This window comes from Limanda limanda, chromosome 18 (assembly GCF_963576545.1).
Source record: "Limanda limanda chromosome 18, fLimLim1.1, whole genome shotgun sequence".
Taxonomy (NCBI): domain Eukaryota; kingdom Metazoa; phylum Chordata; class Actinopteri; order Pleuronectiformes; family Pleuronectidae; genus Limanda; species Limanda limanda.
Window position 1 is genome coordinate 18,295,402 of NC_083653.1, and position 17,639 is coordinate 18,313,040.

A 17,639-nucleotide genomic window follows, 5' to 3' on the forward strand; every position below is an offset into this window, starting at 1 on the left:
TTAGCCACTGCCCAGCATCTTTGTGGCACGCTGGTTGGCCTCATCAATCCTGGTCTTGTTGGAGTCAGCCTGGGTGGAGGAGAGAAAGAGAGAAGAGAGAAGAGAAGAATGTCAGTTTGATATAAATCATATTAGATAGGATTTTTCGTGTCTAGACAAACTTTTTAAAACCCCTGTTTGACCTGAGAAGTCTGAAGGCCTCTGCTGGAAAGATAAGATGTATGAACATTGAGACTCTGAACGCTCATGAGGATAATGGGCATCATGACAAGACTTATAGTGATCGAGGCTGGAATCAGTTTCCTCCCGTTTGGTTTAATACCGACATGTTTCTATTGTACCTTTTTGTTTTTACTGTTTTTCTCTGTCGACAGATCCATGTTGTATAAACTCATATATTCATGTAAGGAAAGCTCAGGCAGAGTCAATTATTTTATTCACCACTGTGAATAATGATTAGAAATCGGTGCAGAATATTTTTCTTCATCACTGCTCATGAAAAAGCTTTTCAAAAGACCTGGCAAAAAAAACAAGATAAAGACAAATACAATCTAATAAATCTACAATAAATGATAAAGATATGTAAAATACGAAAGGGCTATAAATAAATAATAAAGGGATCTTGCTGGTGGCTTCAAATTGGCTTTGTTGAACTAACGCACTGAAGATTCTGCAGTTCTGATAATAAACTGTGTATCTATGATCACTAAGCTTGTGACTCGACAGGTTGCATATCTGAGAAGGGAGTCTAACATTTATCTATGTCACAGAGACACCGAGAAACACTTCAGGATTAACAAGTTAATAATTACACGTTAGAGCAGGGATTTCAATTTTCCAAATGTAATATTACGTTTAAAACCCGAGTGCTGCTGATTTTCATTAACAATGCCTTTGACAACAGGAAGGTGTTTAAATTAACGTATCCTGCTGCTCTCTGTGTGATTGTGGAGGGAACTGATTCCAATGGGCCAGCTATTAGAAAAGCTAATTATTTCAAATGGGTTATCATAATAAATGTAGTGAATGCTGATTTTAAAATCTTTCCAACTTATGACTGTAATATCATAGATTTAAATCCTGAGACAGGATGAAGAAAGATGGATTTGGGGGAATCAGTGACGTACACTTGTCAGTCAAGTTTAAATAATGTTGCTCAAAAACTTTTGTCCTAAAGCCAGATTATGATGGAAAGAAAACTAATATCAATTACAATAAGTAATTATAGGTAAATGACTGAAGTCAGGGGAAATTATTCTGTATGTGATATACGTCTTTACAAAATGCATAAGACTAAATTAGTCTATGCTATGTTTATATGTATGCACTGTAAAGTAGATATAAAAAGAGCAGTTAAATCTCAATCTCGTTGTGGGTGTACCTTCTCCATGATCCTGTCGATCTGGCGGTTCTGGGTGTCGATCTCGTTGCCCATGTCCAGGGCCATGTGGCGCAGGTTACCGATGATGCCGCCCACCTGCTCCAGGTTCTCGTCCATCTCATTTTCCCGGGCATCTTCTGTTACCCTAAACAAACACAGTCCCGGTTAGAGGTTATGTGTGCATAAACACCAGGTCACACACAAGCCACATAGTTATACATCCACCAGGTTCAGAAAGGTGCTGGCTGCTTCCTCTGTGACTTTCTCATCCATATTTCATCCATATTTCGCCTCTGATCCTCGGAGGAGCGGAGCCTGACCTCAGACCAGGCATCTGGACAGAAGGAAATCCCTCTGCACAGCAGTTTACATTGTGTTTTTCTGCTGAGTTCTCTCATAATACTTACTTTAACATGGATTTTTACAACAAGCATTGTGTTCATTTCGTCCATTTACGATTTGAAATAACTGATACAGGCTTAAATTGTAAGAATCTGGAATGGGAAAACACCCATGGACTGCAGTGACACCACAGTATCTACTATGATACCCAGTACTGATCAATTTACAGCCATATGAGCCTCAAACACCATTTTGTTTATAGTGGAGAGGATGTAGACTGAGATACGAAACAATCTCATAGATTCATTACTTCACTGATCTGCCACGACTAGTGTCTGAATACATATGTATGTCAAAGACTGATGGTATGTGGGATAAAACAGACTAATATAATATGTACAATGTTTTTGGTTAGCCAAAACATTAAATAGTGGTTAGCTGAACAGTAGCTGTAGCTGAGCTTGTTGAAAATGTCTGTTGAAGCAAATTAAACAATCCACATCTCACCACAGTGACACGTGTGCTGAGAAGAATCAGTGATGGAGAAATAAGACGAGCAGAATGAATTAATCTCTTCACCTCCTCATTTCCACTTAACTGCAGCTTCCTCCTGTGTCCTTTACTCATGTGCACCGGCTGTTCTGATTTGCAGAGGCCGTTTAGTGAATGCAACACACCTACCCATTGTTGCTTATGCTCACAGTCCTTTGGCAAAAAGTAGTTCTGAGCTGTAGCTTGTAGGTAGTGCTTCATTTAAATTGCATTTCAATCAGTTTAAATAGGCAGTGACAGTGATGTGATATTGAACTTCCATACACCTCATCAAACAGGAGACAAAGCTGTTGGTGGGCTCGTCTATGATGCTTACATACTACATGTTGATATTGAGTGGTTGTGATGTTAAACATGTCTACCATCTTGGTTTAACATTGTAGCATGCTGACGTTTGGTAATTGGCACTTAATCCAACAATGTCATAGATTTTCAGGTATTTGGTCCTCAGTCAAAGTATTGGATGAAATGAAAAGACACCTGATGATGTCACTATGTGAGTCATGAAAAATACAGTTTGATAATTAAATTCCTTTAGGTTTAATGATTCCATGAATTTATTTATTAACTTGTTCTTGTGACACTTTAGACAGAGGACACATTTGATGGCTCAGGAGTCAGTAGCCACGTCACATGACTAACCAGCACATACGGTCCCTCACGACCTTGTGGAGTTTAATATGGTGCTAAGTTGATCGTATAATGTCATTGATTTACTATGATGTATCAACTTTGTCTAATTCGTTCCAACATCATATTGCAGCTCTGATTTCTGACATCATGGACTCCAAACATCCCTCAGTATAAATATTTGTGAGTCCACATTCCACCGATGCAACACTGAGGGACTTTGGCTCCAGTAACACTCCTGCTCATACGAAAACATCAGACATAGAAATCCTGTGCAATATTTCTGTGATTATAACCTTCTCAAAAATCAGAAAAAATCTAAAGGGAATATGTAATGGTATACCTGCCAATATATTTTATCCCTAATGATCATACTAATTATACATGTGGTAAAATACACACATACTCTGTGAGTCACACAGTGTGCTGCTATGACAATGACCCTTAAATCCACATAGAGGCAATTAATAGAGAAAAGAGGCGGAGTCAGAGAGACAACAAGTTTACGGTTTATCCTTAGAAACAATTCAGGTCCCACACTGTCTCACTGTATCTGTATATATTTTGTCGGAGGATCAGTAAACAAATGAGCAAGAACACTACGACGCAGAGGAGATCCTGATAATGCTGTGTATTCCCTGTAGACTCAGGATGTACACCCTGGCTTGCCATGTGATATGATCATGTAATCTGAGCCTGGGAATGTAATGTGTGCACTTGAGGAAACTGCTCTTGCATTACAGAAGATACAAGGATATACAGTTGTTTTCATGCTGTTTGCCCCCTGATGAATAATAATAAAGCTCACTGTTGTGTATTGTTTTGCCTGAGTGAAAAGTGTTGTTGTTTGGTTGAAAGTTTTTCTGCCTTAACATGTACCTCCTCCTGTATTATTGGTCCAGTTGTGTGTGTTTTGAAGTATCCACTTAAACCGCCAGTCTTACCTGCGGATGAAGCCTCCACTGATGGCCATCTGTTCACGCTCGTCCACCACGCGGGCGGGCTGGCTGGCCACAACCCCGTCCTGGTTGTTTCCCCAGGCCTTGCTGGCTCCACTCTTCATCCTGGCCACCGGCAGCGATAGGGAGGATGAGGAGGGACAGTTACTCAATTGTTGGACTGAGCATCATTTTACCTCAAGAACCAGGCTGGCTTCCCACTAGTGGCATATCTACAGAGAAAGCCTTGGATTTGAGGTAATGCGGCAGCATGTCAGTATGTAGCGTGATTGATCAGCTGACACAGAGGAGTCATTTGATTTCATGCATTCAGCACAGAAATATATGGTGGGGACTAGACTAAGTCAAGCAAAGCATAGCAGGCATGGACTGGTTGGTAGATTGGGTTTGATACAGGCTCATTCTGTAGTTACACAATAATTATGTGTGTGATGTTATATTTTTTTATATATAACATACTGCTCAGAATCAGGCAAGCCTGGTATGCCATGTCACATCTATGTGTTCTCTATGATCTAAGCATGCATTTCAGTAGCTGCACCATTTAGGATCCTATTGTTTTAAAAAAAAAGAATTTGTAATCATCCCATCGTCACTTACTGCAATGGTAAGCCCCACCCCCAATCCCACAGTTAAATGTCCCAGTGTGACAGAAAACAGAGAAGAGATGAGCTTTTGGCAGACACACAACATAGAGTGTACAGGACTGTCACATTGTTGGGGGGGGACGGACGATTAATGTGGAGAACAAACTGCGAAACGACTTAAGGGAACAAAATAAAACAAGGAACTGGAGGGAGTCAACAGAGAGTAACACCATTATTAACTATTCCTACATCCAGTGACCTGTGTCCCCACCCCCCCCACCCCCTATATCCTGCCCTCGATCTGCTGTTTTTACACGTCACTGCTTTTCTTCCAGGTTTGGGGCCACTGGACAATCAGGCGGCAGCGAGGCAGAGGCGTGTGAGCCGAAGCTTGAATCTGCTTCAGTTTCAAGAGCAGAAAAAGTGGACAAATACAGCTGCGCTAACACAGCACGCCACCACAGCTCGGCCGCGTGGCTTTGCTTAACAATCAGATTCTGCATCTGTTTTTGGCACAGAGTTGGGACAGAGAGGAAGATTTAACCGTTAGAGAAACATTTGTAATTCTTCTGTCGCTATCTCCAGAATTTAAGGCACTTTCTGAGGCAGGACAATCACATATCTGTGAATGTTTTTATTTAATAGGATTCTGTCATTTCTTCTGCAGCGTCAGTTGTTGAGTTTGGTTTAACCTTGGAGTGCTGCTTGGATGTATTCAAGCTATATCAGGGATGGCGATGGCTCAGCCTCCTACACTGCTTTTTATTAATAGAAATGGACTGAGGCAAGGCTTCACTGAGCTCCCTGTCCCTGCTGACAAACACCACTGTGGTAAACACACATGCTGCCCTTGCCTGAGTCCTTTCTCTTTCTAGCTCCCTTGTTTTTCATTTTTTCTTCTTCCTGTTATAGCGAACCTTATAGTGACCATTTCATTTCCCCTCATCTCACTTTCCGTTCATTTGATATCCAGTTTGTTCTCCTTTGCAGTTTGCTTCCCTACAGTCTCAGAATGGACATAATGCATTTCCCTAATCACTTTTGCTGCGATTGAACTGAGATGATCTGATTAGATGCTACGAGTACTGCAGATCCCGTCGTAAAACTCATTCTATCTAATCCGTTCCCTGAGTGACCTGTGTGTTGAGCTATCTACCAATCAAAATCCACTCAGGGGCCCGCAGACAGCGACAATCAGAAGGCATTAAGCCCCGAAAAACCGAACAGTCAGCTAATTCTGATAGACAGCCTGCACGCTGCAGGGATTAAAGAAATATATCAGCATGCATGATGGAATAAGGTCTCACTTTCTGAGAGGCGTGTGAGGAAATATGTCTCTTTTATCAATGCCAGCCTCATTCTATATGTGTGCATCCAGTTTGCGTTGACTTCCCAGCAGGCTGTCATGCCTCTATCTGAAACGCTGACCTACATGTAAGCGAGTTCCCTGCAGGAGAGGGAGCTCAGCAAACAGCGAAGCCGAACAACCAGTGCAGGATGAAGTTATAGCACAGCGCTCTGCAGGAGAGACGGCACTGCAGACAGACTGCAGCAGAACCAGAGGGGGGACACAACAACAAGGCAGCTTTGGGCTGTCACCATGCGGAGCTGTGTTCAGACGAAGATACCACGCGCACGGCCACATGCTCAGTTACATGATGGTCCTATTTTACAGAACCAACATGACTAGCTCCCCGAAAATGTCCCACTGCGCATGTGCTCTAACCCAGTTTCCAGCTTCGAGGAACAACGTGCATCACTCCTTTTTTTTCTCTTTTCCTTTTGATGTGTCACTGTTTCATAGAGTTTTCTCTTCTCTCTTCCTTTTTGTTTTCTTTCTCATGCAAGGGCCACCATTGACTTAACCTTTGCAAAATATATCTGTTTAAACTCAATCACTTTTATCAACATGATTTCTCCTCGGGTATTCCGACCTTTTCAAAATAAGACAAGGCTTTCGTGCAGCTCGTGGTAAATAAAACATTTGTTCATCATCAACATCACCAACATCATTCCATTGTTAATATTAGCATCAGGATCTTAGCATCTCCACGTGTAGCATTGCTGTTATGAGTTGCATCATCATGCATGCATGAGCATTCAAAGGGTCATGCTCGCAAATCATTCCATGTCATTGGCGCTCGGTGGCTCAGAGATGGTGGCGGGGGGAGAGGGGGGGGGGTTAACAGAGAGGTCTCATCCTGCGAGAAGGGTGAGGATCTACTGGATGTTAAAGCGGTGCGGTGGTGCTAGAGATCATGCAGATGAGGAGAAGTGTCAAACAGTCCTGGACCAGGCTGACCAAAGACATTTCGGAACAAAGATCACTGAATTACCAGAACAGGGTCAGGACATAAAATGATCTGAGTGCCGAGATGCCTCGGGAGCCGCAGCCCTGCTCTTTTAGAGGAATCTAATCTGTTGGGAAGGCCAACAGCTGAAGTGATGTTGTTGTAGAAGTACCCATTGTCCCATCACTCTGCATTCAAACTAAAAAACTCTTCAGGAGGAATCAAATGCTACAAGAGGGACTTCTACAATGACTACACCTGCATGTATATGACTCCCATTATATAGGCTTTTGGTGAAGTGGAAGCTTAGAGAATAGGGCACTTGGAGAAGGGCACTTGGTAGAAGGGTGTTAAGAGAGGCACTTCTTGATGAACCATGGCCTTTGCTGAGTGGAGGAGAGCTTATGTGGAGGACTGGGCTTTTTGAGCTTGGGTTTATAGGATTTGGGTCTCACCAGTCTATTTGCACATTGCACAAAGGCAGCGAGAAAGAAATATACAAGTTTGGGTAGAGTGTGTGTGGGATTTTGAAGTATCAACATTACTTCTCAGAGGCCCATCAGGTAGCGAGGGCTCTGACTGGATGGACTACGGCATGGTTGCTGTTAACTATGGATGCTGTATCTCAGAAGACCAATCCAGTGGAGAGTCTCTGTCAGAACCCAAGGCTAGTGCATTAGCAACCAGATATCTACAGTGTGTGTGTGTCTGCGTGTACTGTGCAGTTGCATTTAAGTCGAACTGAAATTAAAAATATTATTTGCTTAGTACCTAGGTCTTTTTGGCTTTGTATAGTTTTTGGGTCACATTTGTAACCATCAAAACAGAAGAAAGTCTATTTAAAAAGTTTGAGCTTGATAAGAAAGAACGTTTGATTGATTCTACTGCCTTGATACGTCTACATTAGTGTCATGGGGTATTCATTTTTGGCTCTCCATAAACTACATAACTGTGAGGATGCAAGTTAGTGGCTCTGTATTTTACTTGCGTATTTTACTCTACACAGTACATCGTACTATCTTTCTAATCACAGAGTGGTATATGGAGTATGGACGACTCATCACTGTGAGTTTTGACAGTTGGGTTATTGACAATCATCACGTTTGGACCCATAAAAGAATGAGACATTTAACGTTACTCTGTTGGAAATGAATATTAACGCTTACACGTTATTTTGCTAGCTTCCACTTTGCTACTAGTTAAGGATCCATCTTAATTTTATACCAATATTAGCATGTATACGCAGGCTGTCATGTCCGATGTCATAACCGCCCTGAAAAACTGATCATCTCTTACTGATCGTCTTACCAAATAAGTGTGCGTTCAACCGTGTTTCTCATTTCTATCCCTGCCGACCAGAGGAGCTGATTAAAACCTGTGTCTACTGCAGTCATTTGACCTGGGAGGGAATGCTGATTGAGCATGTTCCCTTTACAGGCAAAAGCCAGATGTCAGTAGGAGTAAGTGTTTTTTTTCCGTTTGGAAAAGGGTCTTTAGATGGTCAATAGACAACACTGCAGGCTTGTAAAGAAGCGCAGAAAAAAATGTCCTGTATCATTGTTACTATGTTTTTAGTGCACTATAAGGTAAACAGCCTGTCTTCTGGCAAAGTAATTCCTTCGATGTGTTATAACCAAGGCAATGGGAAACATTCAGCCTGAAACCTAGGTTGTTTTGAGAAACAGAAAATAATGTAAGGTGTCATCGGGCTTGTCCTGACATGGAAAGTGAAAATAATTCAAATTTCAGTTAGACTTTAGGTATGCTATGCATGTGTGTGTGTGTGTGTGTGTGTGTGTGTGTGTGTGTGTGTGTGTGTGTGTGTGTGTGTGAGAGAGAGAGAGAGAGAGAGAGAGAGAAAGTGTATCATATCCTTGTATGTCCACCTCATACAGCTTTAAATGGGCGGGAGTCAGTGTCTATTAGGAGCTGGAGCAGAGCCGACTATTGGCTAATGGCCACCGTGATGTCACTTCTACCTCTGTTATTTTTCAATTTCTTAGATATTGAGTCTTATTCTTTTGAATGGCAGGCAGGCAGGCAGGCAAGCAGCACCTACTTGTTACATGGACAGGAGCAAAGACCACAGAATTTCCCTAGATCGTTCAAATTCTTTTCTGCATCCTTCATGTCCTTATTGATTTGGTCCATTCCCTCCTCGATGCGCTCCAGTTGCTCTGATTAAACACAAGTCATTTATCCCCCACAGAACGAAGCACGAGAAAAGAGAGGGAGGAAGAGGAGAGGAAGAGAGAGATAAAGAGAAGACAAAGGAGATAAGACAACAACTTCAGACACTCACTGTGACAAAAGAAAGTAAAACCAAAAAAAAAGAGGAAAACTGGACGCCACCACATATGTAAAGAACCTTGAGGCACGTTGTCAGTACCTACTTGTGACATGGACATATGAAAAGCCCACAGCATTTCCCTAAATCTTTTAAATTTTTCTCGGCTTCCTTCATGTCTTGGTTGATATGGTTCATGCCATCTTCAACACGATCGAGTTGCTCTGGTCAGGACAAAGGGATGACAGTAGTGGAATGAATTTCATTGACTGATTGACAGAAATATGAGTTATTATGAGCAGTAATTGAGTCGTGTGTGTGCTTGTCCCCTGGTGTGTGTCAGGGTAAGAGAGAAGACTGATCTGGGTTTCTATTGAATGCGTTGATTTGGTGGCATACAGTAAAATACAATTTTGTGCATTCACTGATTTTGTTTAGGCTAGACAATGTAATATATAACACAACAAATGAAATAATGACAGTGAATATAATTTCTCAGTTTAAGTGGTTGAAAGTTAAAATCTTTAAATATTAACTAAGGAATATTTTTGTATTTTTTTAAAGATCAGAATTAGTTTCCTAGCTAGACAGTAAGATAAACATGTGAGTAGCCCTAGTAAATAGGAAGCAAAAGCCAGCTGCCAGATAGCTTAGCTTAGCATAAAACTACATACAGGAGGGAAGAGCTAGCCTGGCTAGAGCCAACCTCTCCAAAGGCAGGGGCAGATCCAGGGGCAGGCCAGGGGGCCACTGGCCCCAACTAAAATCGAATTTGTCCCTGAAGTTTGCGGTTTCCAGTTTCCTGTTTAGAAAAATCCTACATCTGCCATTATCCGAAGGTAATACAATCTGCCTTCTAGTGCCAGCTCATGGAGTGGGAATAGGGTGAACATAGCACTATATTTACAGAACAAAGATGGACGTTTCTCCAGTCTTTATGCTAAGTTTGCTATTTGCTTCATGGCTTTAGCATCTTATCTAATATCCCTGCTTGGCAAAAAAGGGAATAAGGGAATTTCTTAAAATGCCTTGCTATTCCTGGTCCCTATTCCTGTGTCAATGTGCAGTCCAAAAAACCAGCAACTGTGCTCTTTATTCAACCAATATGTATATTTTAAAATTCCATCAGACCAAAGCAAAGAAAACTCCCTTGGGAGCTGTTTACTTGCGCTGTTCATTACCTGACAGGTCTGTTTTTTCCACGGTTGATTTTTTTCACTGTCTCCTGATCTACAATCAAATTATCATGATTAGGATGCTGAGTTAAACTTGTTTCTTTTTTTGCTGTGAGGAAATCCATCTAAAAAATAACGTGCCCTTGTCAGCTTATGTGAAAACAATGTAAATTTACCAACAGCTTTATATTGTCGACTAATGTTACATCGGCTTTATTCTGACTGAGCCCTCACTGCTGTGGATCAAGACAGGGTGCTGGACTGTCTCATCATTATGGGATACATTAATAGGCTGCTCAAGATTCCCAGATATCAGTTGTGGTGATTAACATTGTCTAAAGTTGCTGCCACAATCAAGAGAATAAGAGTGGTGTGTGTAACTACAGACTGCCCGTGTTGCTTTGTCTGGTTTTGCATATGGTCAAGGAGATGGAACGGATTTTAAGTATGACTGAATTCTGGTTTATGAGCGTCAGGGCCTGCGTCAGGCTGGTGTGGTGGATGGTGGGTTGGTGACGGCTCCACAGCACAGAGGATTTACATCCTGATTATAGGAAATACGGTGCAGGCAGAGTGTGAAAGGGTGAGGTACAGTTAAATATGGATTGAGAAACTAGTTCATCACTTTTTCCAGATTTGTAAAATCCCCGATAGGCATGCATTTTATGTAAATATATTCAACTAAGAAAGGATCCACGATGAGTAAAGTGGGCTAATGGCACTCGGCATGCTGCACTCATTTTTCAATTAAGAAAACATGGTGAGCGGCTGTAAGTTTACACTTGATTTCACCTGAAGTAAACCTTCACACTCGTCAATAACTGTTTCCAGCATCAAGTGCTACCCAGCTACATACATTTCTGCCTGCACTAAAGTCAATAACACAGGGTCAGAGGTCAGCTCAGGCTTTTAGCCTCCTGTGTGTTTAGTGAGCCGTTTCAATTGGTTTCTGAGTAGGGATCCTGTGGCTGAAGAATAGCGCTGGGGACAGAATAAGGATGAGGGAATAAAGGGATGGTCAGAGGAGGGCAGAGCTCTCATCTCCCTGAGTGAACAACCATGTTGGTACAATTATGGTTCCATTCCACAGGATTGGTGAAATCCCCAATATTTTCATTACCAACTTTTATGGTATTTATATTAACTGCTTGATGTTACACATTATAAAACGTTTAAGTCAAAGTGGGTTCTGGTTTTATTCGCTCATTAACAAACTGCATGTAACCAGGGATTGTACAAAGTGGTATGAACTGACAGAGAAGTGAATATTTTTGTCTTTACCAGCTAAATCGATCGTTTCTTCTAAATCTACTTCTGGTGTTTTTTAGATCAGAGTGTCAGCAGTGTGGCAGGGTCCGTTCAGCTTTACTCTGGCCTGTTTAAAACGTGCTGGCCAAATTGTAATTGTTTATCATGTGCCATAAAATGGAGCCTGTTAAGACTCATTCACTGTTTATACGGTTGTAAAATCTAAAATGTCCAATTTAATCGCTTTCACGTCCCAACATTTTTCCTTAGCGATTTTGGAGAAGGTTACAGCACCAACAGATCTCAGAACAGCCGACCAACACCCTGCCACCAGCTGCCACAGGAACAAACATGTTAGCCCAACTGGATTACGCACTTGGCACTTTTCAAATATTTTGTTTGGTAATGACACTAAACAAGCTACTGGCAAATCAAACGCAGTTAGGCAAATCAAAAAAGGACAAAAAAACGTTAGCCAAAGGAAGCAACGGTTAAAGGAAGCTGAAAGAAAGTTAAACTGGTCCCCTTGACTAATTAAATGTGTTAAAACCCAAATCGGAAAATTATTACTTTAAATTAATGAAAATCAGAAAAAAATTAATTAGTTTGGCAATGCATTTAAATGAAAACAATTAAGCAACTGCATATGAAGCAAATTCATTCATTCATTCATGTTTGTTACCATTAACTTAACAGCGACATTTCTATCTATATATCATAGTGTCACTTGTGGTTCTGCTAGAATGTGAATAGCATTTAACTTGTATTGTACATATATAATCATTATACAAGCTTTATTTAATGTGAATAGCTCATTATTAATACCTTTGTGTTGTAACTAAACTCGCCATCCCTCCTCTTGCAGACTTACCTCCCTGCTCGTCCAACATAACCAAAGTCCTGATGCCGGCATCTTTGCTCTACTCCCCAAGGACAGGCAGGTGTGAAGGAGGGGCGCAGGGAGGGAGGGGAAACAAAATGAAGAGAGGTCAGTAATGAGGCCAAAAACAGCCGAGGGAATCAACGGCTGGGCCTTGAAAATATGTGCTGTCAACTGAAAAAATTCAGAATGAAGGTAGAGAATTCTGCAACATGAAAACCCACAGTTTTTTGGAAAACATGTGATTCCTTATGAATCCTTTCTGAGAATCGCTCGCTAGATGAAGGCCTAACAGCGTCTGATTTCACATCCTGACGCTCTGTGGTCCCTGTGTTGATGTCCCCGTCCTTCTGGACAAACACATGCGAATATTTTTGCTCCCCCAGCATCAGCATATAAGCTTTTATTGATTAGAAGGAGCAAAGGTCATTTCTCTATTACACCTTACCAGGAAACATGGAAACACCCCCAAGAGATTACCAATAGAAATGCTGACAGCAAAGAAGGTTTCTTATTAAAGCGACGACCCCGCGATTGAATTTCCGTAATTACGCAATTAATAACAGAGACACCCAACACCCCATCCGTCTGAGATGTCAGCAGCTATCGGACCTGTGGACCGTGCTTAAGTATTGCCTTTAAACTGTAAGAGTATTTAGTCCTCCAATGGAGGAAAAGAGAGGTTGTCTTTTTCTCTTCTGCTTTAAAGATTTCATTTGAATTCTGGCATGAGGGGCCTCTATGTGGATTCAATAATGAAGATATTAGTCACTTATAGGCCCGGTCGGGGGCTGGTTTCAATGCTGGTAGAAAGAACGCAAGTATGAGGAGGAGGATAGTGAGACTAAATGTAAAACTCTTCTTTCCCCGTGCTTCTTAGAAATGCAGCACCACTGCACTAAGATGGGGCACCTGGCTCGGCTTGATAGCCATAAATAAGATTATGTTGTGTCAGTGCTTCTAGCGCACACACCATTAAACACACATCCCCCTGCCTGCTCAGCAGTTTGGAAGGAAAGCTACACATTGATGTGAGAGAGGCAGGAGGGGAGCAATTATTCTGGAAATACGGAAAGCCTCTTTCCCAGAGAAATTCCAAAGGATTTGAAATGTGTCCCTCGGGATACACCCATGATCCCAAACAGGACCGTGAAGCCTACTCATGCAAATCCAGGAGCCGGATTAACACATCGGGCTATAAAGTCTTTTTTGAGTCAAGAATTCGAAATAAAAAGCAAATTTTTATGAGCTTTTTTCAGCAAACCATCAAATCACCACACGTCTTAGAAGCTTATATCACAAATGATATCATGGACGTCTCTACGAGGTGGGGTCTTCCAGATTCCCAACAGCTGTTTGTGTGGTGATGGTATAAAAACATCCAGAGAGAATTGATAGTGAAGCATTTATTTCCATATAATTAGGAGGAATTTGTATTCTGTACATCTTTCAATCCCCATCTGTCCTTCCTCTGTTTTTCTGAACATCTATCAAACTGAAGGAGCGGTAAACTTTCTCCCCCTGCTTCTCCTCTGTCTGTCGCCTTCACAAGCCCCCCCCCCTGCAGTAGAGTCATAGCAGTGGGGCGGCGTTGTGATGTCAACTGATGATCAATATGACCTTGAGATGTGCGCCGGGAGATTGTCAGGATCCCCCGCCCCCAGCTGCCTAAGCCTTTTCTCTTCCTGTATGCTCCACTCTTCATTTTACTGCCTCTCTCTCTCACTCTCCCTGTTGCCGTGCCACTCTCAGAGCCATTCGGTTCTCTTTCTCCTCATCTCTCACCCTCTGTTTATTACAGTGTTATTTATTGGCGTGAATACAAATATGGGTGTGTATCCTCCGTCTAACTCTCTGAAATTACCTAATTTCCTATAAATATGCTATTCACTCCATCACTCAGTTGAGTCATGGTTCGCTCAATCCTGCTCCACAGGAATAATGGATTAAACCAATTAAAACAGAACAATGATGCTTGTTTTAGAACGAATGCAAATTTGGATCCAGTGTCAGAAATCAATGATGTGACTGACACTTCATCACAGGCACTGGCACTTCATCACAGGACCTTGAAGTTGTTTGTCAGCATCAACTAAAAAGGGTTTTCTTTGTTAGAAAAGGCTATTGTGGATTGAGAAAGAGACTTGATTCAAGTTCCCACATCTTTTATTGATAATTATTTTTGAGGATTTTCTTTTCAAGGATTTTTTCAAATCATTTTGTAGCTTTATTTGAACAACATCTATGCAGCAAATGATCCAGGCCCGGGAGTCAAACCACAGAAGAAGAGCATTTAATGTTCTGCGTGTGCTATAATCATTCAGCTACTGGTTTGCTCCCAGCTGAGAGATAAATACAAAAAGTAAACAGGACTCATCTCTATGCATTATATATGAAACTGGAGTCAGGAGACGGTCAGTCTAACACAAAGCAAACATGTAACCAGGAAACTGCAACCAGCCAAAACATACTCTTGTACATAACTCATTTAGACTTTTTTAAACACAGTAATGCATGACTGAATTGTGCTGGTAAGTGTAGAGTCCTGCAGCAGGTTGGGTACCCATAGGTAAAGTTGTGTAAAGAAAAGAAAAATGTAATTAACTTGAGAGTGGGGATGCAAATTCGTTGCTAATATACGAAATATGAAATTAAAACATGAAATAAGGTCTCATCCTTGCCAAAACATTAAATTCTTCTGTAGATCAGCTAACTTGTGTTTTCAACCACTGGTTACAGATTTACGAGTCAGCTCTGCTCCTGTAAGACAACACACAGTTGTCTTCCTCTTGTTTGCTTCATGTGTTATTGTAAAGTGTTGCAGTGTTCTTTGTTGAACATGGAGAATAATGTGGGCCTTGTGTGAAAGTGTCTTGGGACTGCTGGCTCATCCACATTTAAAGTTAAGCCATGAATAAAGAAATTGATTGTGATTTGCACTTTTTAAATAATCTATTAACGCGTTTTTACTTCTCAATAATAGACTCACTAGAAACAAAATGTTAACATATACTGCTCTTTGTGTTGGTGTCACTCCTCCCTTACCAAACTGCTGAAATTATCATTTTAATTATAGTAACAAAAGAAAATACTGTCAACGATTTAATATTGAAACATATTCAATAGATTGCTCAAATTTTTCCTCTTCAAAATTGAATTCTCTCATTATACACTCTGAATTCGGATAGAATGGAATAGATTCTTTCTTCTGCAGGTTTGATTAGATAGTGAATCAGTCTTATCACTTCCTATTCTTTTTGTGTCATACTTTGTTTCAGGTTATATTGAGGAACTGTAAATTAAACCATTACACCGACACTGATCTGTAAATTAAAGTGTTTTTCTTACCTCTTCCACCAGCTGCAGCATACGACGAGTGCTTTCCAGGGACTGTGGACAGACAGGAGACATGATTAGTGTCCATTTGTGATCACAGGCCGCATTTATACAACATTATAAGGACTATTTGAGCGAGTGTGTAGCAAATAAACGTGTCTGTGTTCGCTCATTGAATTGTGCATAAGTGGAGTTAATTTGAACAATCAGAACACAGACCGGATCAATAGCTGATGTTTATCGACCTGAACTCAACATAAACTCACAGAGACAGACTGTCCACACTTCGAGTATTGAATATGGCAGATCTTATAATAGGAAATTTGGTAGTTGGCACAGCGCCTGAATCAACTGAAGCTACTGAATTACTCTGGGCTACATGATGTGGATTTGGAGATGGAATCAAAAGCTTGATTTTAAGTGTTTTTAGGCAAGTTTAAGATCCAGTAAGTCACCAGCCATGTACTTCAGATACAGAGGCTCTGCCTATGAAAACGACTTCATTGTAAAGAAGGCATTCTTTGATCCCTCTCTATCCCTTCCTCCCTGACAGTTGGGTGTCTATTATTAGCCTGTGTGCCTGTAGATATGTAGCTGCACGTTCCGCTTCCCTCTCTAACAAGCATGATGCTGCAGAGCACAGCTTGCTAGCCGGAGCCACTCGGTGGGGACGGCGCCCTGTGATATATCTCGTCCTTCACACAATGACACAGCTTCGCCTCGCTGTGCTCGCTGCGAGCCCGGCTGATCTCCTGGAGCAGTAGGGGAGGGGTGTTGGAGAAAGGGGGGTTGGGTAAGGAATGGAATCAAGTGCAGCCTGGGTTTGAGGCGGCCGTTTTTTGATGAAGTCAGTCTTCTTTATGGTTTTTTTCCTCATTTCAGCTCATCTGTCCATTTCCTCACTCTTTCATCTTTCCCTTTCACCCATTTTCTGGGATTTCGTCTGAAGTCAAGCCACCAATATACAACACGCTCGTAAATTGGAGCTCGTCCTTGTGTTCTTTGATGTGAAATTTGCATCACATGAGCTGCTGCTGTCCTCTCTGTGGATCTGAGAGCTAATGTAAGTCAGTGCAACAGACGAGAAAAAGTGTTATTCTGACGCCGCCATTTTGTGCATGCCCCATGTGCACGTGTGTGTGTTCAATATTCTGCTCAGCTGTGCAAGTGTGAGTCATATGTGAAGCTGGAGGGGTGTGGGCTGATCTGCTCTGGGCTACGACTAAGACTCTCTCTCTCTCTAACACACAATTGTACACACACACACACACACACACACACACACACACACACAGAAGCTGCATCGAAATTCCGACACACAAACGAAAACAATCCCACAATCATTTATGTAGTCACACACGCATTTGTGTCTGGTGCAGTCACACACACACACAGCCCAGGGCAGACAATAACATTGTGCTGTATAATTTCTGTTATTATACATTCAAGGTCTGAACGTACTTCTGCAACTGCTCTAAAATCATTTTGACATTATTCTATAAAACATTCTTCATATTTTGAGAATGGAGACTTTTGGTTTCTTGAAAATCTTTTACCAATTTACTTTGCTTGAATTACAACTACAGGTATCTGTAAGTCCACGTGTGTAAATGTGTACATGCCGTCATGTCTGCACGCCATCACAAGTGGTTCTCACCTCATCGGCCAGCTGGTCAGCACGCTGCTGCATGTCTGACAGCTCATTGCGCATGTCCGCGTCATCTGCCATGGCTGCTGGATGTGTGGGGTGGAGGAAGTCTCCAACAGGGAAGAGAAGATCCTACTGGGAGTCCGGGGAGGGCTGGAAGAGAGATAAAAAATAAGAGGAAAAGCCTTTAGGATGGAGAGCTGGATGCTGCAGTGGAGACAGCTGAATCCGCAGAGGCATTAAACCGTCTTCAGGCTTTGGAGAACTTGGATGATTTGATGTGCGACTGATGTTTCATCAAGGAATGAGCATGTAGCAGTAAT

General features: G+C 41.7%; 1 protein-coding gene across 3 annotated transcripts; it reads right to left on the reverse strand.

The window, feature by feature from the left end:
• Positions 1-17,397, reverse strand: snap25a (synaptosome associated protein 25a). 3 transcript variants are annotated; one of them, XM_061091732.1, is made up of 8 exons: positions 17,326-17,397; positions 15,681-15,722; positions 12,324-12,372; positions 8,802-8,919; positions 6,203-6,222; positions 3,850-3,955; positions 1,382-1,526; positions 1-69 (listed from the first exon to the last, which is right to left on the reverse strand). In XM_061091732.1, the coding sequence occupies exons 1-8, from the start codon at positions 17,395-17,397 to the stop codon at positions 1-3; spliced, it is 621 nt and encodes a 206-aa protein (XP_060947715.1). The 3 variants fall into 3 exon arrangements, with proteins under 3 accessions (XP_060947715.1, XP_060947716.1, XP_060947717.1); XM_061091733.1 differs by lacking the exon at positions 8,802-8,919 and adding an exon at positions 9,136-9,253; XM_061091734.1 differs by lacking the exon at positions 6,203-6,222 and having other exon boundaries at positions 3,850-3,969.
• Between the last annotated feature and the right edge of the window lie 242 nt (positions 17,398-17,639).